Raw genomic sequence first — 27,475 nt, 5'->3', positions numbered from 1 at the left:
GTAGGAAATTCTTTCTTTTTTAGTGATGGAGTCATACATACACTTTTAACCATCTGCCTATTATTTTATTATGTTGAATTAAATGTAAGCAGGTTACAGATAAAGTAAGGGTCAAGCCTTGTGTCACTTTACATATTGGTGTAACTTCACACAAAATATGTAATGCAATGCGATAACATGCAAAGTGATTTTCCGATGTATGAATGCTTTCCATATGTTATTTCATGTTGCGTACAGTGAAAACAATATCAGGTATCTTTTAATACCTTTTATGTTTTTGAAATGAATTTCATGAATCCCTATATCCCAACAGCATCAGTGAATGCACGAGTTATAAAACTAAATAGCTGTTTTTTTGTTATTCAAAAAAAAAAAAAAATATGGTAAGCCAGTTTAGGGATAGTTGTGAAATTGATTTAACATCTGCTTACAAAGCACCTGTGGAATAATGTTTTCATTTATGTTAGTATATGCTATGGTTTATGGGAGCAGTTTATTTTATTTTGTTTTTCAACAGGTGCTTGTTTTATCTATAAAGGACACTCTAAAAGAAGTGAAAAACCAAAACGGTGAAGTTGTGCAGGACAGCATAACACTGAGTTAGAGAAGGCCTCTACACGATTCAAGTAACAATTCTAAATATATTGTAAAAACAGTGCTCATAACTGTAAGACTTTCAAGGATGTTAGCATACATCGACAGTGCTGTACTGCAACCATTATCATACTACTTCCTTTTTAATTGCTTATCCCAAGGTCTTATCATAATAAACAATATGATGTACAGACCATCGTTCACATTTATAATTTAACAGTCTGGAGTTAAAAGCATCAAATGGCAGTTCACATTCTACAGTTTTAATCTGCCTCCCTATAGCTTTGCAATGTGAGGACGAATGTGGATCGGTCTGTTTACTTCTGCACCGTCTCTGACCAAAACACCTCTTGAATGTTGCAAGTAACTGTCAGTAAAACAATGTTTATTTGCAGCATTTCCCACGAAAGTCATTGTTCATCATCCGCTGCTCAAAGTAAACATTTGTACACTGAAGTGAGACTCACGCTGAAGCAAACTGTACAAAGTACGGCACGCTGGTATTGTAATCAGAGGATGTAGCTGCATCCTTGTCAACCTGTGGACATATTCCTTATGTTTGCTTCCGCTGTATAGAGCTGCCAGTCCTGATTAGTTCTGATTGGTTTCATTTGTTCCTCGGTGTTTAGACATCAATCACAGCACTTCCTTTCCTGAGATTCAGTAATCTCGGCTGCCTCCCAGCAGCAGAGATTCTGGTTATATTTCGTGTGTGAATCTGTCTGTGCATGTCTGTGTATATGCTTGGTTTGTAACCGCGCTGGTGGTCTGGTGTAAATCTATAGGTGATCAGAGAGAAACAAACAGAACATAAATGGCTATGAGGGGTGAAGGTGGGAGTCTGCGTGTTCTTAGTGGAAAGATGTCTAAATTTTGGCCCACTGTTCTGGCAGTATGCCTGCATATGTTTGAGCTTGCAAGATTTCAGCCAGCATGTCAGTTTTTCCATATGTTAAGCTAAATACCAGCCAGCTATATCCAAGAGGCTGTCATTGATTGGTATTACAGTGACTGTCATCTGATGAGCTAAACAGGAATTGATTAAAAAATGTGTCTATAAACTTGTTAGACATTTACTAATATAATTGTTACTATAGTGGTGATCAATATAGGCACTGAAAATTAGTCCTGCTGAAACTAAAAAATCTAACTAACATATTCAAGCATATTTTTTTCAGAACTTCAAGTTTACTTGGATTGATCCGATATTTGTGTGAAACCCGAAGAAGATATCAGAGTAACTCTGTGGCTGTTTATCCTTGAACAGGCAACACTCTGGCTGCCCTGATTGCTGTTATTTTGGAATGGGAAAAATGGCAATGCCCTTCCTTGGATGGCCCACAGTATGATTTATTACTTTGTTAAGAAGCAAAATAATCCTTCTTGAAGTTCTCGGCTCCCACTCAATACCTTGAAAGAAGGAGGGATGGGGTGTTAGGATGCAACTTTTGGCAAAACAAAGGGTGTGATTTTCCATGAAAGCCTGAGGAATGGTGAGGTGGGAGGCTGGCAGAAAAATAAAATAAAATGCAGCAGTAGTGTATTAAAGTGAGATCTCTGACGTGCAGCTGAATTCTTCAACTTGGCAAGGCTTGGAATGGCCTTGACTTTGAAGGATAGGAGGCAGTGAGGGAAGGAAGTGAAGAAAGACAGGACAAACCATGTGTGGAAAAAGGGGATGGTATTACCCTTCTTCGTTTAACCAAACAGGTCAACTGAGGACTTTTTTTTTTTTTCGCTCAGTGCAATTACAATGCTGTTCTCTGTGAAACTGCCCGTGTGGTTCTGGCCCTGGCATACTCTCCAATGGATGGGAGGAAATAAAGGATGGGAGGACAGTGGAAGTATAACACTGGGTTGGCAAATTGAGCAGAATCTAAGTGGTGCCTGAGTACTCTGGCAGACAGCATGGCACCTCTAATCACATTGAATCAATCCTCTGTAGAAAGCCCAAGCCAACATCACTACCAAACTCCACCAGTCTCTCACCAGTGTTGTGCATGAGAGGGCTAGTTGAAGCTAAATTTGAAGGTAGCTGTGCTCTGACCCAAGACTATTTAGCAGAAACATCTTGACTCAGAGTGATGCTGAAAACCTAGCTCAAACATTTGTTACTTTTAGGCTAGACAATTGTAATTCTGTATTAACACGCAATTCTAAAATCTTCCTGAAAAGACATGGTGAAAGTAGTAGAGGGAACTGGAAGGAGAAATTATATTTCTCTCATACTGGGAATTCTTCAATCACTCCTTATTAATTCAAGAATTTAAATTTAAATTCTTCTTCCAACATTAAAAGTGCTGCTCCCAGTTTGGACAGACATCCTCTCAACTTTTAAGATTAGGTTTATAACAGCGCTAGCACTCAATCAGTTGACCTTGAATCATCCCTAGCTTCAGGCTGCTGTGGGACTTCCCATGATACAGTAAGGACCGCCCCATTTTTCACTCGCCATGCATTTATATGCCACTATTGCATGCCATTACTGCATTTTCTTCTCTCTCCCATAGTGTGCATCTAGTCTTTTTCTCTTTATGTCCTTCTTTTCTCTCTTCTCTTACTGCAGGCCCATCTAAAGTTGTGATCATCACAGCCTCCAAAGCTCAAAACTGGTTACTAATGTTTTGATTATGCTATAATGGTATTCAAATCTTTTGACTTTGTTAGAATAAGCACACTGTGTTCCATGTACAACAATGTTTTCAGTTGTTGTAGCGTTCACATTTTATAACGGATTTTATATTATATTTATATGGTAAGTAACACATTTTTGAATAGCAGACCTACTTTTATGGTTTCCTTTTATTGTGTGAATCCTATTTCTTTTTGCCAAAAATCAAGGTGTTTGGATTGTAAACCTTTCAGTTATAAACAAACCCTGGTAAGTGCCTCTCACACATGACATCTCCCTGTAAGAATGTATCTCATACACTATTAGTCTATTAGTCCAGCTGATAGCAATCAGAGGACTATCTTAAGTTTAAATAAAAAAATCTTGTCAGAGCAGTTGTAACTTTGTAAAACAACATCTTTGTTGGCATGTCAACTCATTTGAAATTAGCGAAACATTGTTTTATGTGTTAATGCCATCCCTTGTTAGACACTCCACTGACCTGAGATAATGACTAAAGAAAGGCACCAATAGTCGTGTGCATTGTTGCACAGATTGCGAAAGAAAAGAGCACATTTGGCTTAAGGCCAGCCCCAATTAATGACAGCAGGTCTGCTGAGAAGTTACAAGAAAATAGTCATTTGGAAGCAAAGTAATGGATGCCATGATGCAAAGCTTGTGTGTCAGAGAAATTGTGCCACTGGGCCTGTGTCACAACGCTTAAGTCTGTCTAACATGCATGTGTGTGTATATTAGCTTGTGTATACACGCAAGCCAGAGACATCATGCAAATTCAGTGCACTGTGTCCTGACACTGACACGAGATACATTCAGCATTCTGCATGTTTTTGTTTTAGTGCTTGCCCTTCTCTGTTGTTACCCTCTGAACCAACAGTGATGCAATGTTGCCCTTTGGGATTATAACAGGATTTTTACAGTATGTTCACTTAAGCAAACTAGGTATGCTATACACAAGGAAGGTGCTTGCACAATTTTCACATGGGAAAAGTGTGCAAATAATTTGTGTGATGGGAATAGTGCTATGATTATTGGGCCAAGTCCATAAAGACTTGCTGCTTGTCAAGCAAAATTGGAAGCAAAAGTTGGAAGTACAATTACTTAAATTACTTTGACAAAGTAGATTTATGTGTGTGTACTGAGCACATAAGACTTAAACACAGGCCTTAATAAATCTGATTTGAATCATTTAATGCTGAGGCTGAATTTTTATCCATATTTAAGTAAGGTTTATTTACCCACTAATGTTTATATAACCTCTTACCAAATCTAAACATCTAACCTGTGCACTGATTTGGAGGTAAGCTAATTAACTGTAGCCACTGAATTTCAAGCCTACAACAAGCCTAACAAACATTACCTCACTAGTTCTGAATGTGGCCTCAGTCACACAGGCCTAGTGACCTATCTGCAACCAACTGACAACCAGGAATGTCTGTGCACTTTTGAGAGGTTGCTGGCAGTCACTATGAAATCAACTACTAAAGCCCCATTCACACAGGCATAGTGACCAATGGCAATCATTAGCACCTAGGGAAAAGCGTCTAGCCCGTGAAAAGTTGGTGAGTGCTAGGAGTCATTAGCATGAAACTAGTTGCAAAGAGATGCATTTGGTCACAAATAAAGCAATCATGAGAAGGTTTTTGATGTAGCGCCTCTTTGCAACTGATTCCATCATTCTTTATAAGGTGACAGCAACCTCCAGCAACCACACACAAATGGTCAGTGTTGTCACGTTTTAATGGCACAAATAGTTCTTTATATTATTTTTGTGTTGCATAAAAAAAACCCATCAAGATTTTAGTCACCATATTGAAATCTGTGGAAAGCTGTCAGAGTGTTTTTTATATATTCATAATTGATTATTTTTTACTGGGCAAATACTGGGCAGTTGTGGCTCAGGAGGTTGCCTAGTCCACTTGCTAAAGTGTCCTTGGGCAAGATATTGAATCCAAAGTTGCCCCTAATGTATCCATTGGAGTTTGAATGTGTAAGTGTTGAGTTAAAAAAATGGCTTGGGCATAGAAAGGTGGGTGTATGAATGTGTGTGTAAATGAGGCTTGTGCTAAAAAAGTGCTTAGACTTCTTAAAGCGCTACATCAGTAGAAGTTTATTGATCATAGGTGTACGCAGCAAAGATCCAAATACCTTTTACACTGAAGTTGTTCTTAATTTTATGTAATTTAATTTACTGTGGACACCAGTAGTGCTTGGTTTTGACCATCACAAAAAGGGATCAAATTCTAAAATTTTAAGTCACTAAACTAATCACTTGTGATATTTTTTCAAAGAAGAAGAGGAGTGGAAAGCTGTCTTCCAACGGAAACCACCTTTAGTCATTGTCGGTTTCCTATCCCTGTGCATGTTCAGTAAGACATTTGGACAAGAGAAAACAAGTATGTTACAACACAATTAACTCCTCACATTTCAATTAACAATTGAGCATAATTAACATGCCAAGAATACATCATGGTATAGCACAACTCCAAATTTTGGATCCTCACTTCTGACCTGACTATTCGCATTTCAAAAGCACTCCTTTCTAACTGCTTACCTATACAGGCATCTAATCATCCATAGAACCATAGAATGCAAAGCAAAAAATATCTCCTAATTGGGCACAGTTGCTTCATTTTTCATGTTTGTTTTTGCTTTGCAATTAGGAGCATTTCAGCTGCCAGTTGGACTGTATACTGTGTTTTTGAGGATGAGTACATGTTTCATAATTTGAATCACAGTGTATTGCAATCATCCATATATTAGAATGGATCAAACACCCTCTCCTCTCTAGAATTTCAGATATGCAAGAATAATTCATTTATGCATTCATCCGAATGAAATGAAAAACTCAAAATACCCATGATAAGCAGCTAGCTCTCAAGAAGGAGAGAGAAAGTTGTATGATTATTCTTTTCACAGAAATATTTGTAGCACTGTAGGAGGTTGGAGCCAGAAATATGCGTGTTGATAAATTCCTATGATGAGATTCAGAAACAGCTGGCTGCGCAGGGTAATTTTCTGGTTTGTTGTCTTCTCAATACTTCCCGCACTCTCTCACATGAGGTGAACGCGCACACGCTCACTCTTACACACACACATAGATATGATGCAGAAGAGAGGCGAACAAGACAAGAGAGGCAAGTTGAAGTTCTCCAAAGTCCATACATGGATTCCTTCAGTGGTTTAGCTTGAAGCTATCTTGAAGCAATGTCCTGCAAAATACTCTAATCCAGGCAAATTGATGTAATCTCAGTTTTTTCTTTGTAGAGGAAAAGATGAGCCGGAGACACTTAGTCAGAGAAGCGGTGTAGGCTAAAGACAGTCAGGCCACACCTCAAGCCAGGCCAGAAACCAGACGCTAAATCACAAAGATTTGCTCAAACTCGTATTCAGCCACTGAGTGTGCTTGTTAGCAAAAGCCCAGAATCATTTCAAAACGACTTAAACAAGACAGGAAGAGCATCAGACACGTTTTACATGAAAGAGTCACGACTGATGACTGATGAAGGTTTTCCCACTCAGTTCTCTGGTTAAATGTGCTACAAATACATTGCGCTGTTTCGTGTGTGTCATAAAGCAAAGGAGCATAATGACACAGAGTCCATTACACACGGTATTTAGAGATTAGACTAACACTGTGGTTTTGTGGCTTGAGTTGTGCTGATGGTAACCATGTGTTTCCAGAGGACATACATACTTTGACTGTGCTGACAAATAATACACTAATGCTTGCCAGCATACCTGTTCCATGATGAAGTGCCATGTGGGTTTTACGGGAACAGGCTCGGTTATGATCAGCAAAGCTAAGAGCCTTTGCCTATACTTTACTGTAGCTTTCAATAATTCCTAAATGCTTTCATGTGTCAGAACCTTTGGCAGATCATTTATTTCTTCAAAACACAAATCTGGCAAACAAATTGGTTCAAATTTCGAGAAAAGAAAATACACTGATTAGGCTTTGTTTTCAAGAGCTTAAGCTTAGGAATTCTTAGTGCAGGCACATTGAACTGGTTGTACTTAATATCTTAGAAGTGTTATTGTATAGCTAGAAAAGCATGAAAACATTCAACTCACTTGCTGTGGGAAAGCAATACGATGTGTTAATAATCATACATGGCTGTTTTTATCTGAGTGTGCAACTTAATTTGATGAGTCAGCAATGTGTAATCATGGATGTGACAACCTCTTATTATGAGTTGAGGTGATTATTTTCAACCGAACAAACACAATCACCCCCAGTCCGAGAAGCACACCAATTATTCACTTGCTCACATCAGCAGCTCAGCATCACTTTCCCTCAAACGTTTTACTTTTGAGTTCTGTGGCAGAGTTTTGCTTGCTTACGCATGAACAACTGCAGTTTCTATAAAGCTTTTAATGATCCATAACTGCCCTGTAAATGTGTGTTTATAGCTGCATTCAAAGCCCCATCCAGTATGTAAAAGGTGGAGGTTTTGCACTTTTTCGGTCAACAGCGTAGCCAAAGGCAGTATTAAATCTCATAGCTTGTTAAAGTTGTTAGATGATAAGAAAAGTTTATCTTTGCTTCTGTGAAATACCATACATACTGATTCACTGTTAAAGTGAAATATATTGTGGTTAAGAAGTTTGACTAATGAATAACTATATTGTACGAAATGTCTAGCTGGGTTTCCAGTGGGCTTGTAATTTGCATTTTATGCATAGTAGCACACTCAAGAGTGTTGCCACAAACAAAACAACATTCCCGTGAGACCTCGAGTAAGAACTTAGCCCGGACATTCATAATGTTTCAACACAGGGTCTTAGTAACGCAGTTGGGATTAAATTTGTAGCTGTGCACCACACCCATAGGCTTGGTTTTCACCAGGCGTGCCAAATTGTTACAGCTCCACAGGCAAGACTAGAAGCAGATGACAGAAACTAGGGTAGTTTAGGTCTACGGCCTTGGAAAAAGGTGTTATTATTAGGATTTTCACTTTACATTCGGTTCTGTTTTAGCTTTGGCTAGGACTTGTTTTGCATCATCTGTCAAAGGGGACATTAATTTTGATGCCATTCTGTATCTGCAGCACTTTCTTCTGTGTCAGACCCCTGTTCATTTTCTTTACACGCCTAAATCAACCTTCAGTGTAAATGTTCAGTCTGCAAGAGTGTAATTTGATGAATAAGTGCTGAAATAATCATATTAATGTGATGTAATTAGGACTCACGTGACACTGTTCAGTGTCACTCAGTGCTCCAGCTGTCTTGCTTTTTGGCTCAACAGCTTGAACTGTTGTTCAGGTAACCTTATAAGCAGCCATGATTAATTAGAAAGGAACACCTCATTTTGTAGCTTTGGCAGGATTCAAGCAACACGTGTGTGTGTGTGTGCATCTGTGTATCTTCACAAGACTTAAAACCAATAGACTTGCACGATTCACCCATCTTTGTTTTTACTGATGTGAAATGTTTACTTTAACTGTGGATCACTGTGTCTTTTACATGTTTGTGGTGTGCAAATATTCAGAGACACTTTGTGCCTTTGCATTTATATATACATACACGCATGTTTGAGTATTAAAAATAAAAAGTGCAGCAACAGTCTAGACCAGACCTTCCCAAAGTGTGGGGCCCGCTCCCCCTAGCCATTGCAGGGGGCGCGGTATGAAAAGGGAAAAAAACAAAAAAACAAGGCTTGGACACTGCTAGCACGGGGCGCTCACACAAACGCAAAGCAGGAGATGAAGCATAGTTGAATATGTTTCCAAACCAACTTCATTCTAAGCCAAAGACTAGAAAATATGGTGAAGCATATTTTCCCTTTGGTTTCACCTGCACAAGTGCCAAGGTAGGTCTCTTCTGCATAATTGGTTTTCCCTTGGTCGGGAGCACACGCTGGGCTCTCCAAATCACGGGCAAAAAGTATCCCACATTCTTGATTTTTAGTTCACAAACACTTGTAATGACTAACTACTCCTGACATTTTGGAGATGTTAGCTCTTTACACAGTAAAGTTACAGCGGGATACAAATAATATCAGGCTGACCCTGCCATGATTTGTTCCTCCGGTTCAAATCACAGACAAACAGTATCCCACAGCTGTTTATGTTTTTAAACCCATTTTGCACAGAGAGGCATTTTTTGAAAAATGTATTGATAGCAATGTTGAATATTATTACACAGGGAAAAAAAACAATTGCACCTAAAGTAATTACATCGTGATGCCTCTGCCTTTCTAAATGGAGGGACAGTAACTGCCCATGTTTATGTAAGCATGTAAAACCTGAAGATAGAGACAAAATACTGTTAATCTGACTATCTGCCATTCTGCAGTTCATCTCATGTAAACAATAACGTGGCGCACAGTGTGACGTGAAAAAGGCACATACCTTTGACGTTGCGTGACGAACTCTGTATTCCTCGTCCACACCTAAAGGCAAAAAAGGAGTTTTAAAAAATCTCAGTTTTTGGTGATTTGAAATACCGTTTACGTGTGGACGAAACAGCTGCATTTTCAAAATTACCCGTGTAGGTGCGGACGTAGCGTAAAAGAGTTAGTAGTTTATTTTCTTACTACCTGTAATTTATTGCAGATTACTTGTATTTGCTTAATTGTTTACTGTTTGAGGTGTGAAATAAACCGCAATGGAGCAAAATATGGGTGTGTGTGGTTGGAGGATGTGTTTGTACGTGCGCTGGGGGGGGTGGGGGGAAATTTTTCTTGTAAAACAAAGGGGGGCCTAAAAAAACGTTTGGGAACCACTGGTCTAGACAACAACAGCAACAAAGATGCACCAATGAAAGTGACAAGTCTGTAGAGCCATTAGCCAATTAGCAGCTATTATGGAAGCTGTGCAATGTTGATACACACTCACGCGCACAACTTCAGGGCCTGTACTCTATCATCTGTATAATTAAGGTGCTTTTCTCCTGAATATTTTAGTTAAGTGTCTCTGCAACAGTGCAGCAACAAGCCTTCTTTGAGCTGTCTTCTCACTGAAGTATGCTGCTCTCAGAGTGAAACCATTAGAAATCACACAGACTACACAGGCGTGATTACAATTATTCATTCGATAACATTATGTTGGTTAGACCTTCACATTGAACATTTTTACACTGAGATTTAAAATGCAATCTAACTACACTCTGAAAGAATAATCAGTGGAAATACAGACTTTTATTACTGATTCCTTCTAAATAGTTATTGTTTATTAAAACTAAATACCAGAGATGCAAAATGCTAAACTTTTCAAGTAAAGAATTTTAAAAAGAGTGGATTTGTTTAGGAAGTGGAGTGCACTGCCGTCCAGGTCTCATTTGGCATAGTTATAAAACCTGTCTTGGGGGGGTGGGAGGCATGTGTGTTGGGGTGTGCAGAAGTTTAATCCTAGCAGATGGAGGAGGATTGGTATCCAAGACAATACTGGCAGAAGGAACGCTATAGGGAGTGAGATGGGAGTAAGGACGCTGTCCTTCAAAGGTTGAATAAAACTGGTTCTAATATGAACACATTATTGTATCAGGACAGAGCCGTCTCCGCCTAGCCCACAAAACACAACCCTTTCATTCACTTGAGCTAATTATCTCAAGCAGTATTTGGCCTGAACTCTTATGTTGCAACACCATGAAATGAGTTTATTATTACAGTAAAATTAGTGATCAAGTGCTTCACAGGAGGGTTTTCTTTTCTTTTTTTCGCCTGTGGAAACAATAGATTTTTCACATATGAAGCCAAAACAGCTTTTCAGTTTGAGTTGAGTTGGAGATAGCATGCATATGATCATTATTTTACATATTTATTTATTTTGCGTATTATAAAATCATAAAGGAGTGCAGAAGTAAATATAATTGGATTAGTTGTGGATTCATATTCATTAAATTTCAAGTACATGTATCATCGGGGCAGTTTTAAACATTTACAGCCAACTCCTTGAATGTCTCCAAAACACAGTCGAGGCCGTGCGTGTGTGTGCATATGCATGTGTGTGTGAGAGAGGGAGCAGAAAGTAAAAAGTAAAAGGAGAGAGAGGAAACTTTCTTTCTGAGTTTCAGAAAGAAAGTTTCTGTCAGCATGTTTGGATTTTTGTGTCTCCTCGTGACAAAACCTCAATGCCATCAAGGAGACCATGTTGTTTCCTCGCTCTCTAATTACCGGCTCTTATGGTCTAGCCTTGTTTAGTTGTCCTACAGTAAATAAACCCTTATGTCAGACTGTTTAGTTTCGAGCAATTCTTTAGCTAAATATGCTGCCAGGTGGGACTGAGTTTTTGTGTACATTCTTTTAGAGGAAAAAAGTATCCACATGTATGTCACTGTGTTCCTTGTTGCTAACGTATACGGTAGACATACATGAGTAAAGCTGTTAGCTGTAGCAAATTCATGACGGATTTGCTTTCCCAAGGGAGAATCCTCAGGCATGTGGGAAGTTATGTGTTTGTCATTTTGCTAGTTAATTAGTTTGAAATGGTCTGTACGCAACAGCAACACAAGCCGCTCTCTGACAGTTTACGTCTGTATAAAACTTAATTGCATCAGCAAATTATTTTGAGGAAAACCAATTACTTTTTTAATGAATCTAATAACAAAATTCCTTTAACTAACATTTTCATAAAGCCACACATATGCATCAGTAATATATTCATTGACAATATCTCTTTTTACATTTGTAGCAACTTAAGAAAAACGGAATATATTTGAAATCTTTTGTCATCTTTCGGCTTGGTTAAGCTGTGAGAAAGATGTTTATATTGGCCCAAGGCATGTCTTATTTATTTGATATTTAAGATTACATTTATTTTCTTAAACATGAAGTGTTTTTTGTCTTGCAAATCTAACCACTGAGGGAACTCCCAGGTTTCCTTGTTTGGTGAGAGTTGTGCAACTTGTGCACACCTGACATCCACTCCTTATCACCCCCTGCTGATAACATAAACCATGCCAATGCATTCATTCACATAACAAGGTTAACCAGCCAGCAATTATGTTGCAACCAAATGTAATCATAAGTGAAAAAAAAGAAAACAAAAAGTAGGGAACAGGTTTGACCAACAATACCCACTTTGGCTAAGTAGTCAGAGAAAAGAGGTGAGAAAGAAGAGGAAAGACAGAGAGAGGCGGGAAATAAAAATAAACCATTTCCACACGGTTTCATTTACAAGTAACTGTTTTTTTTAATTTAAAAAGTTAAAAACTAGCAGAAATTCCTTGTCTCAATAAAAGGTAATTGAAATGTCATGTCTCAAAATACCGAAGGAAAGACAGAAAGGAAGGAAACTTTTGCACATGTTTACTTTATATGGGATTAAAAAAATGCATAAGTGCTTCAGAGGGTTAAACACACCAGTTCTTTCTGTCTTCTTTCTGATTTTTTTTTTTTGGCATCATTCTGTAACTGATCTCAAACCAGGAACATCCCCTGGACAGTCCAAAGCATTCGCTTGCAGCAATTTTACAAGATTGGGCTGGAAATTGTTTATATGTCTTAAGCAATACTTTGAATAGAGCAACATAGCGTTGCACTGCAGTATTGGTCCTTTGATTTTAGTTAAAGACTTTTTGTCTAACACTGGTTTTGTGCTACATGAGTGGACACAGATTTAACCGATACTTGCACCAAAGCAGAAACAAGCCAGTCAAGAGTCATGTAGGAAAACATAGGAAATTAATGATAAACTGAAGAGCATGCCGATTTCTGCAAGAGCTCCATATAGTTTGAGGTTTTGTTGATGGGAACTGTTTATTGACAGTGTTAACAGAGAACAATAGTCACATTTAACAACCAGTCTTTTTCCTATTTATATCAAAACAAACTCACAAAACAACTGAAAAATCTGCCCCAACATGATTTATAAATTTGGCCTTGTCACCCCCACCCACTAAAGTGTGACAGTAGAGGACATGATCATGAGTGGATGTGGAAAGACGCCTTGCTCTGCTTCACTCTGTCATGGCTGGTCATTCAGACTTATCAGAGCCATCTCTCTCTAAGGGTAAGAGTGGGGGGATTTACCACATGAACCATAACCCAATTATTCATTGGTGCAAATCCAGGAAATGGAGGGGCAGTTGGGTTTTTGTTTAGTTGTGTAGTTAGACACACTCAACTGAACACATTCTTCATACGATAAGAGTGAATGCTCCATGTGTGATGCTGTAATTAACGTCTTTTCCCAGCATAAAGATTTCCTTTCCTTGATCTTAGATCACAGACGTTCACGGGGAATTGGTTGCATCTGTGAAAAACACGAAGGTTTTTGTAATCAGATGCTTCGACTCCCTTTAATCAACTTTTAATCAATTTGACACCATCAGCAAATTCAAGACGGGGAATAATCCTGTCTATACTACGTTGTTTTCAGTACATTCAAAGAAATATTGCACCTCCATTCAATTTCTGGTAGCAAGCTGACACATGGTACTGTCGAACAAATGTTACTTTAAAAACAAATATTAGTATTTCTCTTTAATGGATGCATAAAAAATGTTAGTTGTGTTCTAGTCCACATGAGTATAATATTGTAAATAATCCTTCTAAGAAAATAAAAGGATGGGGGGGAAAGGGTGAAAAGTTGTGGTGCTGGCAATGGTAAGAAAGCCATTGGTATGATGTTTGGTGTGGGGGGGATAGTGTTACATGCCAGCAGCCTGCTGGCTTCTCCTCCTGCTGTACGCTGTGCGTATGGAGGAATGTGCCGTCTGAGAACCACAGGGAGGAAGAGAGTACTGACAGCAAGCAATAATCACAGTCAGCTTTTCTGTTTGTTTGTTTGTTTGCATGTATGTTACTGCATAAGAAGGCCAAGTCTTGGAGGCTTCAAAGCTGCTTCTAAAAAACATCTGTTCTATGAGTTTGGAACGCTAAAACAGCCTTGTCAGAGCACATGATGACTTACAATTGCGGCTTTAAATCAATATTTTCCTCCATCTCATACTGGATTGTTCCACTGGCAAGAGTTCAAGATGGACAAGCGCTCATTGAGAAGGGGGGGGGGATGCTGGAGTGGATAGATGGGAGGCACCCATTGCATTCTTTCAATTCACCACAATCAGAAACAGATTTCCAGCAATTAGTCTGAACTAACTTGCAGGTTTATTGACTAAAAACATAGTGACAGTGCCTCTCAGACGACCAAATGAAAACGATAACTACTAATTGTGTTTGACTGTCAGAATGAAGATCCTTTAAATGCCAAGTTATAATCTTAGTCACTTAGAACTTGAATTTGTTCACATTCTTTTCATTCTAATGGGAGTTTGCCATTTTTAATTGTGCTCTTTTGTGGCAGCAGTGACTTTGGTGTCTAAAAGAAATAAAATCCTTTCCAGATTTGAGTATAATTCATCTAATATTCTACAAACATGCAGAATGAAAAAAATAAAAGGAGATTCTGCTGTGAAGCTAAAGCCTGTAAACTGTGAGCCCAGAATGACCATCCTTTGAATTGATTGCTAGCTGTGGGGCCTCTTGTATTAATCTCTTTCAGTGTGTAATAAGTGAATTAGTGGGATGTAGAAGGTGATGTATGACAAAGGCTGGCATGTCTAAAACCTGCTGTAAATCCACATGCCACAGTCACTTAATAATGCAGTCAGAGACCTCCTGGCATCATTCTTCACTGTATCCATTGACAACCTGAAGCTCATAAATTTCTCTGGTGGTTTTTTAAGCTGACTGCTAAGTTATTATTGTTTCTAATATTTAGGTTAAATATACTGCAAACTAACAACTGATTTACCGAAGGATGGTTTAACATCCTACATAACTCACTGATCTCGACAGATGGCGAAATTAAAACTGCTGTCCTTGATTTGCAGGATTGTGTTATATATGCAATAATTTAATGGCGCAAATGTTATTCTAAAGCTGTGAAATCTGTAGGTTTGTTGACATCACATTTAGCTGTGTGTTCAGTGGTTTGTTTTAAAGTTTAGTTTAATTCAGTGACTCCATATTATTATCATTACTTCAACTGGGTACTATATTCCTTAGCAGCCTTATTTGTAAATTAAACCTTCAATAGAGGCTAAAACCTTATTTATTTTTATTTGATATAAGATGAATGTATGACAGGATAAAAGATATTTCATCAGTAAACTGATAAAATGATTTATATTCACAAGCAGATATTTCAAATCCAAGTGAAGCGGCATTGTTTCTCTGTGTGTGCTATGTCCTTTAACTTTTCCCATACATCACAAGCCTTCAACCCCCCACCACAACAGCTGGCGTCTCAGCAAGTGCCATGACGTTACACTGCCACCCCAGCCTTTCAGTATACGTCAAGTATTGTGGTGTCAGGGGCCCCTAATGGCCTTCAAAGTAAAATGCAGACAGTAGAACGAAATACACATACAACATATGTCCTTCAGCACAAAGATAAATAAAATTTCATCCTACTGTGGGTGAGTATTACAACATGGAAAACAGTATAAACAAATAGGTATTTTGGTTCTTCAGAATTATATGTTTATATAGTATGAATTATAGGTTAATCATAGCTAGAAGCTTAAATATAATATAAATTTGTCAATGTTATATTACAAAACAGCCGCATAATATGACAAAACAATTGTGTTTGTACCCTTATTTAATAATCCTGTGTGACTCACTGTTCTTTTGCACTTTTGCAGTGCTTTACAGTTTTTGCCAAAGCAGGATTGACACCATAACATCATACTGTTGTCTGCCCCAGTTTCCAGTTTAAAAACAAGAGGTCACTAAAAGTCAAAGCTTAAACCAAAACGAACAAATAAATTAAAGTATGGCCTTTAACCACAGACTTTATGTTATTTATATAGTTAATAAATAAATAAAGTTTCTCATGGTGCTTATGTGGCTTTGTTTAATAAACACGGGCTCACACTGCATTTTCATTCATAATAGTAACTGAGCCAAATGTAATCCATTATGATCAGATATTTTGGGAGAGAATAAACACTCTTTAAGTGTAAGGAAAGATTTGGTAAAAGAAAACATAGTGCAGACTGTTGTTTCTAGATAAACCCATTACGTTTATCTCAGCCCCTGCTCTCCATTCGAATTGATTCATGTTACAGATTTCGGTGAAATAGACGATAAAATACGCTGAACTGCTGAATTCGTCATTCTTTTTTCTTTCTTTCTTTTTCTTTTTTAAAGACGCCTGTGGTAGAAATTCTAAAATGACCTGTGATGAACTTGAACGCTGTTTTGATGTATGTAAGACTCTGTAGGACCCAGCGGAAAACTCCTCCAACCGGAGGGAGACGGAGCAAGAGAGAGTGAGAAAGCTGAGTGGGGAGAAGACGTTCCCAGATTAGTCAGTGGCTTCATGGAGTTATGTGTCTCTGATCCGCCGCCATGGATTGCAATCCGCGATCACTCCTTTTCGTTTTACTTCTTTTGTTGTCCTGCGTTATCCCCGCGTTTCCCGTCTTCTATCCCCCCAATGAAGGTAAGGGAACTCAGGCTGCGGACATGTGTGTTTGTGTGTATGTGCGCACTTGTGTTTATGTATGAATGGTGCGCTACGGCACGTATCGCGGTCAGAGCTGTGCGCTCGTCGAGGGCTTACTGTCTAAATTATAGTCTCAAAAATCAAAGGACTATCCAGAGCGAATCACGGTGACACCGGACATCACCGATAAAACTGGATCAGATCGCCAGCAGATAGTAATAATCAGAGAGTAAACTTGAATCCAAATCCGAACAAGCCAGACAAGGTAGCGCGATTTCCGATAATTTGGCTAAGATGACTTAATAGTTTTTAAATAGAGATGAATAAACTAAGTGATGTCGAGACAGCTCCCAAAGACGCGTGATTGTGGGACGAATGGACGAAAAGAAACTCCGATATTTGTGTTTATATGAGATGTGCGTGTCTGTCTGTTTTACCCAAGAATCCATTTGGGGTAGACGCCCCAGTTACTGGGTAACCGTGAGCTTAACTCAGTTTTAAGGCAATAAATAGAATATGAGAATATTCGCATAGTGCGTAAAAACGTGGCTGCTTTTTTAATGGGTTCGACTCGAATAAAGATTAAGTCTATCTTTGTGATCATGTAAATCTGCAGTTTCACGACTTTTTTAAAAGTTGCATTTAAAGCCGATTTCATGATAAATGAGCGACAGAGACGTTGCACTTTATCTCTCTTTAGGTCTTGGTCGCTTTCTAGGCGAATATAAGCTTGTGGCAGTATTTTGAAGCCGGGGCAGAAAAAGGCTACGGTAGACACGTCCACTAGCAGCACAGTCATTTATTCAAACATATGAAACTAAACTACAAACAATAAAGAAAGGGAAAAAAAACTTTACACAACAGAGGGAGGTTTGGTTTGAACTTTGTAAATTATTGGTTTACATCCTGACATCTTTAAAACTTTAACATGTTCGGGTCAAAGTGTGTGTATGTGTGTGTGTTAAGCAGGGGCAGTAAATGCAAATGCACTCTGAGGATGAGCTCCAACCCTTAGCACTCCACAAGAGACAGAAAAAAAATGTAATTGAGTTTATTTTTAATGTCCAGTTCTCTGTGGTTTATGTCACATCAAGTAAGGGATAATGTTTAAAGTTATTCTGGGTAAAAGTCCGAAAGAAAAAATGAAAAATGAGTCTGTAAATGTGAATAGAACCTATTAACACGATAGCCATCTAAATGGTGCTTTATGTGAATGATCAGCACAAAGGTCTCAGTTTAGGATACCCAACAGTTTAAACCTTAATGGCGAGAAAGTAATGGAATCCGTCCGTATACTGTAGATGTTTCAGTTTACACCACAGTAATTGAATGTTCAGAGACAAACCCACCCCGTGTAAACTTCCAGATCAAGGCTGATGTTGTTGGAAAAGTTTGGAAAGTTTTGGACGTTAGTTTGTAGGTCACGCCAAAGGATCTGTTTTATAATCCAACGATTATCAAACTAAAAGTTTCACTTGTCGCGCACTTAATAAATGAACTAATTCATCAGGCCAGTCACATTTCAGTGGATTTTCTTCTGACCCTATAAGTTTTGTGATTTCTTTTAAGCCATCAAGCCTAAAATCAATGTTTTCTTAACGAAAAATGTTTGTGGAATGTAAACCATTCATTTGATGCAAAAAAAAAAAGACTGTCCCCCTTTTTTACGCACAGCATTTGGTGTCTGGGAAATATATCTCCTTAGTTGTTAACGCAATGCAAGAGAGCATACGATTTAATTTATGGTGTTTGACACGAAGGCATGGGTCGGGAAAATGTGCAGTTCTGTGGTGAAGCAAAAAAAAAAAAAATAGAAAAGAGTCAAAGCCACCCAGGCCTAATGCAAATCCACATATAAGCATTTGATTGAAAAATAAGACTGGTGAAGTTTTAGTTTGGCTCACGATGGTAAAAAAAATAAGCAAATACACATTGACCCTAAAAAAAATACACACAATTCCACTGGTAGGAGTGTGTTAGTATTTTATTGTGCGTTTGGAGGAAAGGGAGAAAGTGAGACGATACAGAACGCGGAGTGAGTGGGGCGGGGGATAATTTAAGAGTTTAGGATAAACGTGTAATTTATACGAGTGAATATCAGAGAGAAAAGAAACGATGAGAAGACACACACACACACACACACACACACACAAACAGATAAACTAACTAAACAGTTTGCATGTTAGCTGGAACAGGGAAAGTGTCAATACAATGAAGAAATCAGGCAATTACGTTCGCCCTCCAGAGTCATAAATCAGCCAGAGAGTGTCAGTATCGAGCTGCCTCGTCTATACAACACATTGTATAGAAATTCATATAGACTTGTACACCACAAATATGAAGACGACAAAGACGTTTTGAATCACTTAAGCGCTGTTTCTCCGGTTCGGGTTAAAAGCTAAACAGATGGAAACACACGTCTGTTTTGGTCAACTTTGACAGTCCTCACGATGAAAGAGAACTCATATCGATCATTAATTTCTACAAGTAACAAAGTAGAAAAACATAGTAATTTACTACAAACCTTAGAATGAGGTCCACACACATTTTTTTTCCGTGACACAAAAGAAAATCAGAGGTATAATCAGTATATATGCACTTAAAGGGCTTTCTTGGATCTTTCTTAATCTTTATTTAGATCATAAACTTTTGCTTTAAAAATAAAGCAGACAATAAACACGCTGGAAAGCTGTACCGATTTTGAAAATACTGATTTTCATAAACATAATGTAACGAATTCGAAGACACTCTTTTTTCATGATCTTTTACGTTGAACTGTAGGTCACTGTTTACACGACCGAAACATAACGTCACTTTTACAGGCTTTATTTTTTATTTCACGCCAATAAGTTGAAGGTGATAAAATCTACCCTGGCGCAGAGATTATAAAACAGTCCACTTGAACATGGGGCGCAGTTTGTACGTTTAAAACTCGATGGCCATAAAAGCATCTTCTGTGACTTCGCTGACGTCTTACTGTAGTTTATATAAGCTATCAGTAAATTAGGAAATGAATCAAGTGCGTTATGACAAGTAAAGGAAAAAAAAGCATCAGTAGAAAAGAAACCTCAAGTTTAAAAGGATGACGACAAACTTATGATGTTTTCCTCGCGTCTGTACTTCGTTGAATTTTCCGTCTCCGCACCGCACCTCAGCAAGCATTTTTATTTAATTTTACTGTGTGGTTTTCATTAGGTCTTAATGATCCCGTAAAACTTTAGGGAAAGTTTAAGGAAATACAGAGAAACGCCTCAGTAATAGATTTCAGCGGAGAGGATTCATTTTCACTTTGAGAAGCCTTTGAGGAGACTTTGTGCTGACATTAGCTATCCGATATCGTTTAAATTCCACATAATTAGAAGAAAAAAATATCTAAAGTTTCGAAAGTCATTAGTTTCTATGATGTGGTGCAGCATGTCCTTCTAGGTGGTGTAATGCTGGCTCGCTGCGGGACGTCCGGAGGCCTCTGGTATTTTTAGTCGGCGTTAGGGAGGCTTGGCCCGGAGAGCCCGGCTCAGCAGTCCCGCTGGGGCTGATGTGCGTCTCAGAGCGATGGTACTTTTCAGAGGGGATGGAAATGTGCGCAGACGCAAAATACCCCTCACTCCCGTCCCCATGTATTCTAAATGCCTATATTTATATGTGTATGCTGACCGAAGGGTGTCATCCTCATTTTAACGTTTCATCTTCAGAGTTAGGCGAAAAAAATCCGTATTTAGGGAGACTACATGTGTAGATATACAGTACGTGGTCATGGTGTGCAGGAGTGCTCTATGCCTTTATGTCTGTGTAAATTATATGAGAAAGAAAGAAAGAAAGAAAGAAAGAAAGAAAGAAAGAAAGAAAGAAAGAAAGAAAGAAAGAAAGAAAGAGAAATGGGAGCAGAGGGGCTGGGCAAGCAGCAGCAACATCAGACAGAGCGACTCTGCTCTTGAATAATTCATAATGGGAGGTGAACACTTCACCCTTTAACACAGACACAAGTCGCTTGCTTTGCCTGCACTGCGGCCTGCCAACCTTCAGATGCATGGAACCAGGCTGCAAAGCATCATCCACTCTGTCAAATAGCAGATATTGATAGATAAGGACATGTGTTCTATGCTATTCTATTATGGAGGAAGCTGATTCTTTGGTCATGCCCCTCTCCTTAGTCTCTGACTGACTGACTCTTCTTTCTCCCCTCTAACATCAGCTGTGAAATATGTGGCTGCAGTGGAGAACTATTTCATGAGATTTTGTATTGTACAGTTATTATTTTCATCTGAGCCGTTACTCATGGTAACACTGGCATCAGAAAAAGTACCCTTTCTTGCTTTGTTTGCTACAGTGTTCAACACATAATATGCCAAGCGATATAGGTCACCAGCAAGTGAAAAAAGGATGTCTTCCATTCCTCGGGGCTAGGGTTATGAGTGTGGGCGTTTGATGGTGACCTTAGTTTGCTTTATATATTGATTCACCTGTTTCTACCTCTGTGATGTTTTGCTCCCTCCCAGACAGGCTGGCTGAGTTTGCTATTAATACTCGTAGTTCCCGTTTAGAGGCACTCCCTGTTGGGGCAGGGGCTATATGCTTGGCTGACGCTAGCTTGCTAACTGACTGTGTGTGTGTGTGTGTGTGTGTGTGTGAGAGAGAGAGAGAGAGAGAGAGAGATTGAGCGAGAGAGTAAAAAGACTGTCAGCAAATGTTGATGTGTGCACTTGTGTTTGCTTGAATGCGCATGTGTGAGAAAAACTGCACGTTTTGGTCAGGTTCTACAAAAAATGAATGCATAGAGTAGATGTGCGTGTCCATGTCCAACTACATCATGTGCTTGCAAACGCTTTCCTTTGGAGGATTTCATGTGTTGGCATCATTTGACTACCTCTCAGTATATAGCGTTTTTTTGTGTTTCAGAGTATCTCAGTTCTTCTTGCTTCTTAGTTGAGGATGCGTCCTTTGTGTTTGTTGTGCTTTGCATGTATTTGTGAACGTACATGCATTTGTGCGCATGTGTGGGTACTGATTTCTTCAGCCAAGTGCAGCTGGAGGGGGCTTTTTACTCCTGCGATATGAGAGCTGTCTAATTTTCTGCTCTCAAATTCCCTCACTCGGCTCAATTTGAGTGTTGGGCTCGGCTCGTTGAGAAATGTAAATTGGAAGCAATGGCCCTGGATGCTGAGCTGCTATTATCTGACATGAACAGATAGCTTCATTAAACTCTAATATGAATGTGTCCACTGCCACTCAACTGGCTCAGCGGTTTAGCATGACTGCAGCTCAGGTGAACATCTATTGTGTTTTGAGTCCAGAATAATAAATCTTGGTGTTTGTGTCTGCCTTTCTATGCTTCATTTTAAGGTCCTTTTATGCCACATTGGCTGATGTTTACCTGATAAGTCTGAAACAAAGAATCACTTCCTTCTCCAACTTTTTCTGTAGTACAAAACAACAACCCATTCACAGAGAAGTGAGATCGCTTCTTCTTGCAAATTTAGATCCCGGTGCTTGACAGGGGTAGATTGTGTTTGACTTAAAAGGCTTCCCTGTGAGCCAGCGGTCCATCATGACTTGATAAGCACTTGATATGTGGACATTCTTGCTTACTGAAGCCTTGCACAGGAGAATGAAGGAAGAATGCATTCTTCATATTCTCACAGTGAATAGAGTTACAGCTGCAGGGCCTCTACTGCACTGCTGCTTCACTTTGCTGTATGTGTCCACTTGCGTTGCTAAGTGTTTGCTACTTGTTTGAGTGTTCAGAGCTGTCGACTTCTTTGCTCTCAACGGGATAAGTAAAAAGAGGCTGAGTCAGTGTTGCTGGAACTGATGAAGTGTATTGCTCTTTTTTTCTTTATAATAAATGGTTGTCTGTCCTTTACTTTTTTACCCAATTCACATAATCCTAAGCTACATTTTCTATTGCACAGTAACATATTAAAAGTATAATGTGTCCCAATTTAGCCCACTGTAGGTTTATGTGCTTTTTTTCTCCACCATACCATTGCTTGTCAGAAACATTATATTTAAGCATCCTATTTTTCCTCAGTACTGTTTGAAAAACAGGACTAAAAGGGATTAACTGTAAATAATTTACGTCATGAACACCACCAAAATCTTTTTGTGTATTTTATTCTAACTACATAAATTGTTGTTTGAGGTGAGAGCACTAAGCTTTATTAGTCTGAGCTTTGTGTCGCTAGACAGAATCTATTGCCAAATTGCTCGTGACAGTTTGGTTGCTGAAGTGGGGCATCCTTTGAGCATAAAGCTGCCTTCACATTCCTCACTCCATGTGTCATGACCCATGCTGACAGTTGTATTCAATGACAATTATTCACTCCACAGCCAAGTGTATACACTAAGAATAGAAAATGCTTCAGCTCCTTTTAAGATACTCTGTGTCAGAGTCAATTTGGCCATCACATCTACTATTCACAAGTGTACTTCTAATTATGTTCTGTGGAGGTAGGCAATAAAAGCGCTTTCACAAATAATTTGTGACTTCAACACTGCTGCACAACTGACATAGTTATTCGTTCGGTCCCTTAAATTCCATAATTTGAATCCTGTTTTGCTAAGCCAGGGCCTGCACTTGCATGATTTAACCACTGAAGCTCCTTGTCTTATTTGTCCTCAGTCATATTTCCTCTATTAGACATGGATCCCCTTCTGCTGCTTGATGTCTGTTTGAAAAGAACGAATTTCTGGCAGGAGACACACTTAAAACTGTTTTTTTCCATTCATTCTGGATTGGATTTATATTTTGATTTCAGTGTGGCCAATTGAATTTCGGACCACCTCTGAAACCGGTGATTGCATTTGAATTTAGATCCAATAGAGTTTTGCTTCACCTGGTTACACTCTATTTTCCATGGATATGTGTGTGGGTCGGTAGAATGGGGGTCAGATGGGTCAAAAGAAAAGTCTTTAAAAAAAGAAAGAAAAAAAAGGAAAAAAGACATCTGGTGGTTTTTGAAAAACTGACTGTACTTTAGTTCAGTACCTTTTCAGGATATTTTCATTGTTTGCCCAGTGAAGTTTTGATTTGATGCCTTACAAAGCAAGGATACAAAGCCTACTTTATTCACTTACCTTCAGAATAAGGATGTGTTGGAGAAGTGAGGACAATTTGACCAGTCTTAACTTTCTTCTCTCTTCCAAGAGCCCCTTAAGTGTTAACACTTAGTTTTAGAGTTAAATCGGTTTAGGGACGGGTAGGCTAAGGGTCTAGGGAATGGGTTATATCAATGAATGTCCTCACAAAGACATCAGTACAAGTGCTTGTGGTTGTGTGTATGTGCATATGTCTGTGTGTGCGTGGGGGGCAGCTGAGTAAATAGAGTCATGATCAGTGCTTGAGGTTGGTGAATCCTCCTGTGGGATTAGATAAAGGCTAATTGGGGCTAACAAGGGCTAGACACTCATATGTTTTCTTTGTTTTTCCTCTCTCTCTTCCTCACCACAGTCAACCTGTTAGACTCAAAAGCAAGCCAAGGGGAGTTAGGATGGATTTCCTACCCATCACATGGGGTGAGTATCTTCCATCTCTGTATTTACCCACATCATGCCTGAATATGTTTGCATTTAGGAGACAGATCCAATAACATGAATTGAATGTCAGCTTCAACCGTGAAATCAGCTTTTTCAGATTTTTGTCGTTCTCACTATGCCGTGTTGAAACAATCATCCAATGACGATTAACCCACTTTTTTAGGCATTTTGTTCATTTTTTTATTTAGCAGGGTAAAGTATTCAGAGCTTACCATACAATCATACTGCCTGTATATGTGTTTGTGTTTTTGAATACATGTCTGTATAAATAAAGATTAAACATGAAAAAGCATACATTTTGGACTTTTGGTCCAAAAACATCTGCAAAAGAATTCCAGATTTACTTCCAGCCTCCCATTAACAACTCAGATAGCGTTTAACAGGAAATTCCATCAACAGCTGACTTGTTGCACAATGTGATATTGCCATGTTAGTATTGTTCCTACAGTATCTTAAATAATGGTGTTAAATGGCCATCACTGACTAGACACACTGTTCTCATGTCATACTTTTAATACCTTTGTTCCAGAAATCATGGGTTCATATAATCATCATCAAATGGGTTTATATTAACCCAAATCATATTTTTGTTTTCTTAACATCAAGTCGTTTTGGTGATTAAACCAAACAAATTACATCTCAGTTATGCAGGCCTAAACACTGGTCAATGACCCCATGATAACTATCGGTCACTTGGAAAAAATGTTCATTCCCTGACTGACTGGCGAATGGTTGTGAGATGTAGCTTTGTGTTGTTTTGTGAAATTGGTCATGAACAGTGATGCACTGAAAAGGTTCTTGTGATTGCTTTGATCGCTACCACATTGGTGCGGATGCCAGTAATTTCTTTGGAAGATGATGAGTTGTCCGCAAAAAATGCACCAATTGCTTACGGAGAGGTTATGGAATTGTGAACAGTGCAATCGGAAATGGAGATGGTGTTCTCTGTTTCCAGTTTGTGTTGCACTTTTTTATGTCTGTGGTTACTTAGTGAGTGTTTCAAGTTTCAAGTTTTGTTGCAAACGATGGGCAGTTGTGTCATACTGCTAGTCACTAAAGCAATCGCAAGGAAGTTTTTAGAGCACCCTTTTTGTGACCGATTTCAATCAGTCAGCAACTGCTTGCCATCCGGTCGGGGAATATATATTTATCCCTAGTGACCTGCAGGTTGACAAAGGGGTCATGTATCAACCTCTAGGCCTGTGTTGCTGAAGCCTACACAAGTATTGTGTAAAATTAACAGAATGTGACTGAAAACAAGCAAAAACATTAACTTCATCTAAAAATATTAACTCAACTTTGACTTTCATAAACACATGTGTTTTAATCTATTCATTTACCACAATGTCAACTCTATGTATTTTCTTCTATTGATAATACTTCTGCCCCACAGGGCTAATGGTGCTAGTGTTTTATGGCCTTATTCTCAGAGTAGCACAGCTAGGACATCACAGCAATCTGATAGGTCAGTTCAATCAGTCGCCATGGACCAACATTAATTTATAGTCGTATAAACAACACCCACCCACATGGCAATATCAAGTAAACCTTTGATTTGCTAATCCATAATATGCAACACTTCATTTTGTCTGTCTTTCATTATATTACAAAAACTACTGTAACCTTTTATCAAGCATTTTTCCAAGTTTGTTTTATCCATTAATGCAATTGAAATTAACAGGAGCACAAGGAGGAATCACATTAATATTGTTTTTAGTATTAGCATTATTTCATTGGATGTAAAAAAAAAAAGCTCATATATCAGTCTCTGCTTCTAAAATCCTCCAATGGGCTCTTGTTCAGTGTTTATTTCTCCAACTAGTTAGACTTCTGTGCCTCTGAGCAAGCCCACTGTCTCTCTCTCTCACACACACACACACACTCATTCACACATGCACACACACACTTCCTTCTTTCTCCTTTATTAAGTGTTAGAATTACTCCTTGGCAGTGGCTTAAGGTAATCCAGTCATTTGTTCCATTGAGCTGCCAAACCTTGTTTCTCTCGGCCATATACAGAGCTGGCACCAACAGAGCACTCGGTTTTTTCATGAGGTTCAACCACAATGAAAAAATTACCCAAAGGAAAAACTTCAGGTCCTTAAAATGTATTTAGTCAAAAGACAATTGCAACCTACACAACAACTGCATGACCAGCTGACAGGCCAGATTGATGTTGTGTTGATAGACATTATTCACATGTAAGCAGCTAGGGAAATACTCATTGATACGGCTATTTGATCCAGCGCTGGACACCAGACTTTTTTGACAGATGTTAGGCAATTTGTGCAACCATGTCTGTTTTACTTCAAGTTTTTTTGCTTTGACCAAGTTCAGATAAAGAGCGTGTGGTTATATAATTCATAAAAATGCTGCAGGAATGTGAGTCAATGTCATTGTTAAATGAGAATAACTCCAGAGAGATAGAGAAGGGAATGGGGGGAGGATCAAAAAGAAGGAGACTGATAGAGGCAAAAGGGATGAAGAGAGAGGGGTGGGGAGAGGGAGACGGAAGCAGGGAGAGGAAAGGACAGGAAGGAATGAGGGAGAGAGAGTCACACACACACAGATATTGCTGATGATCAAGTCCTCAAGGTGAATCATCTGTAATTACTCACGTCATCCACTGACTGCGCTCCGATAAGCAGAGTGCCCTGAGAGACTCCTGCTCACAAATGATTTCTCATAATGTGGCAGTGGCACTGAGCCCTCACTCCCTCCCTTTCTCACGCACACACACATACACAGACAAACACTCATTCACATTGATGGAGAGGCCGTGGCTATTGGCCTACCGAGACACAACGTGCTCCGGTCAGAACAAATTAAGAGCTTAGCCTCCCCAGGATGTTCACTCCAGAGCCACCGACTGGACTGATGAGTGCATGAGTGTGTGTGCGTGTGTGTCTGTGTGCGTGTGATCCAGATATACAGTTATCTGTCTTGGAAGCTGGCTGATTGCTTAGCAGTGTCCAGGGGGCTTAGCCCATCACTAAAGAGTGTTAAAGATTACATTCTTGCATGCTTTGAAAGCATTCTTCAGCAACAAACCAACACCCTAGACACTGGCTGTGCATACAAAATAGAATTAATGGATAATTACAAACTAAAGTCCATTCTTCATAAGAAGGGAGAATACAATGTCCTTTCTGGTTGTACTTGGAACTTAGATTCATTGTTTTTCAAATAAATAAAGTTGCTGCAGCATTTAGACCCAAAGTGTTTACCACAAGTTATAGCTTAACTCTAGTTTGATTTTCTGATTAAATACCAAGTTTATGTCAGTTATTTGCTACATGCTAATCAGCAAAAATAAAAA

The 27,475-nt window shown here is 38.9% G+C and overlaps 1 protein-coding gene across 3 annotated transcripts in view; it reads left to right on the top strand.

Annotated features, from left to right (window-relative positions):
- Positions 1-16,447: 16,447 nt before the first annotated feature.
- The window catches only part of epha3 (eph receptor A3), a 90,681-nt gene continuing 79,653 nt past the window's right edge, over positions 16,448-27,475 (top strand). For all 3 annotated transcript variants that reach the window (XM_005747854.1, XM_005747853.1, XM_005747855.1), the window contains exons 1-2: positions 16,448-16,620; positions 24,071-24,135. In XM_005747854.1, coding sequence (XP_005747911.1) covers positions 16,527-16,620; positions 24,071-24,135 — 159 coding nt within the window. In that variant the 5' untranslated portion in view covers positions 16,448-16,526. The remainder of the gene's footprint in view (positions 16,621-24,070; positions 24,136-27,475) is intronic.

The sequence above is a fragment of the Pundamilia nyererei genome, unplaced genomic scaffold, assembly GCF_000239375.1.
Source record: "Pundamilia nyererei isolate P.nyererei 1_Seehausen unplaced genomic scaffold, PunNye1.0 scaffold00206, whole genome shotgun sequence".
NCBI lineage: Eukaryota > Metazoa > Chordata > Actinopteri > Cichliformes > Cichlidae > Pundamilia > Pundamilia nyererei.
Note: the sequence above shows the minus strand (reverse complement) of the source record. Positions and strands in the feature narration are given on the sequence as shown.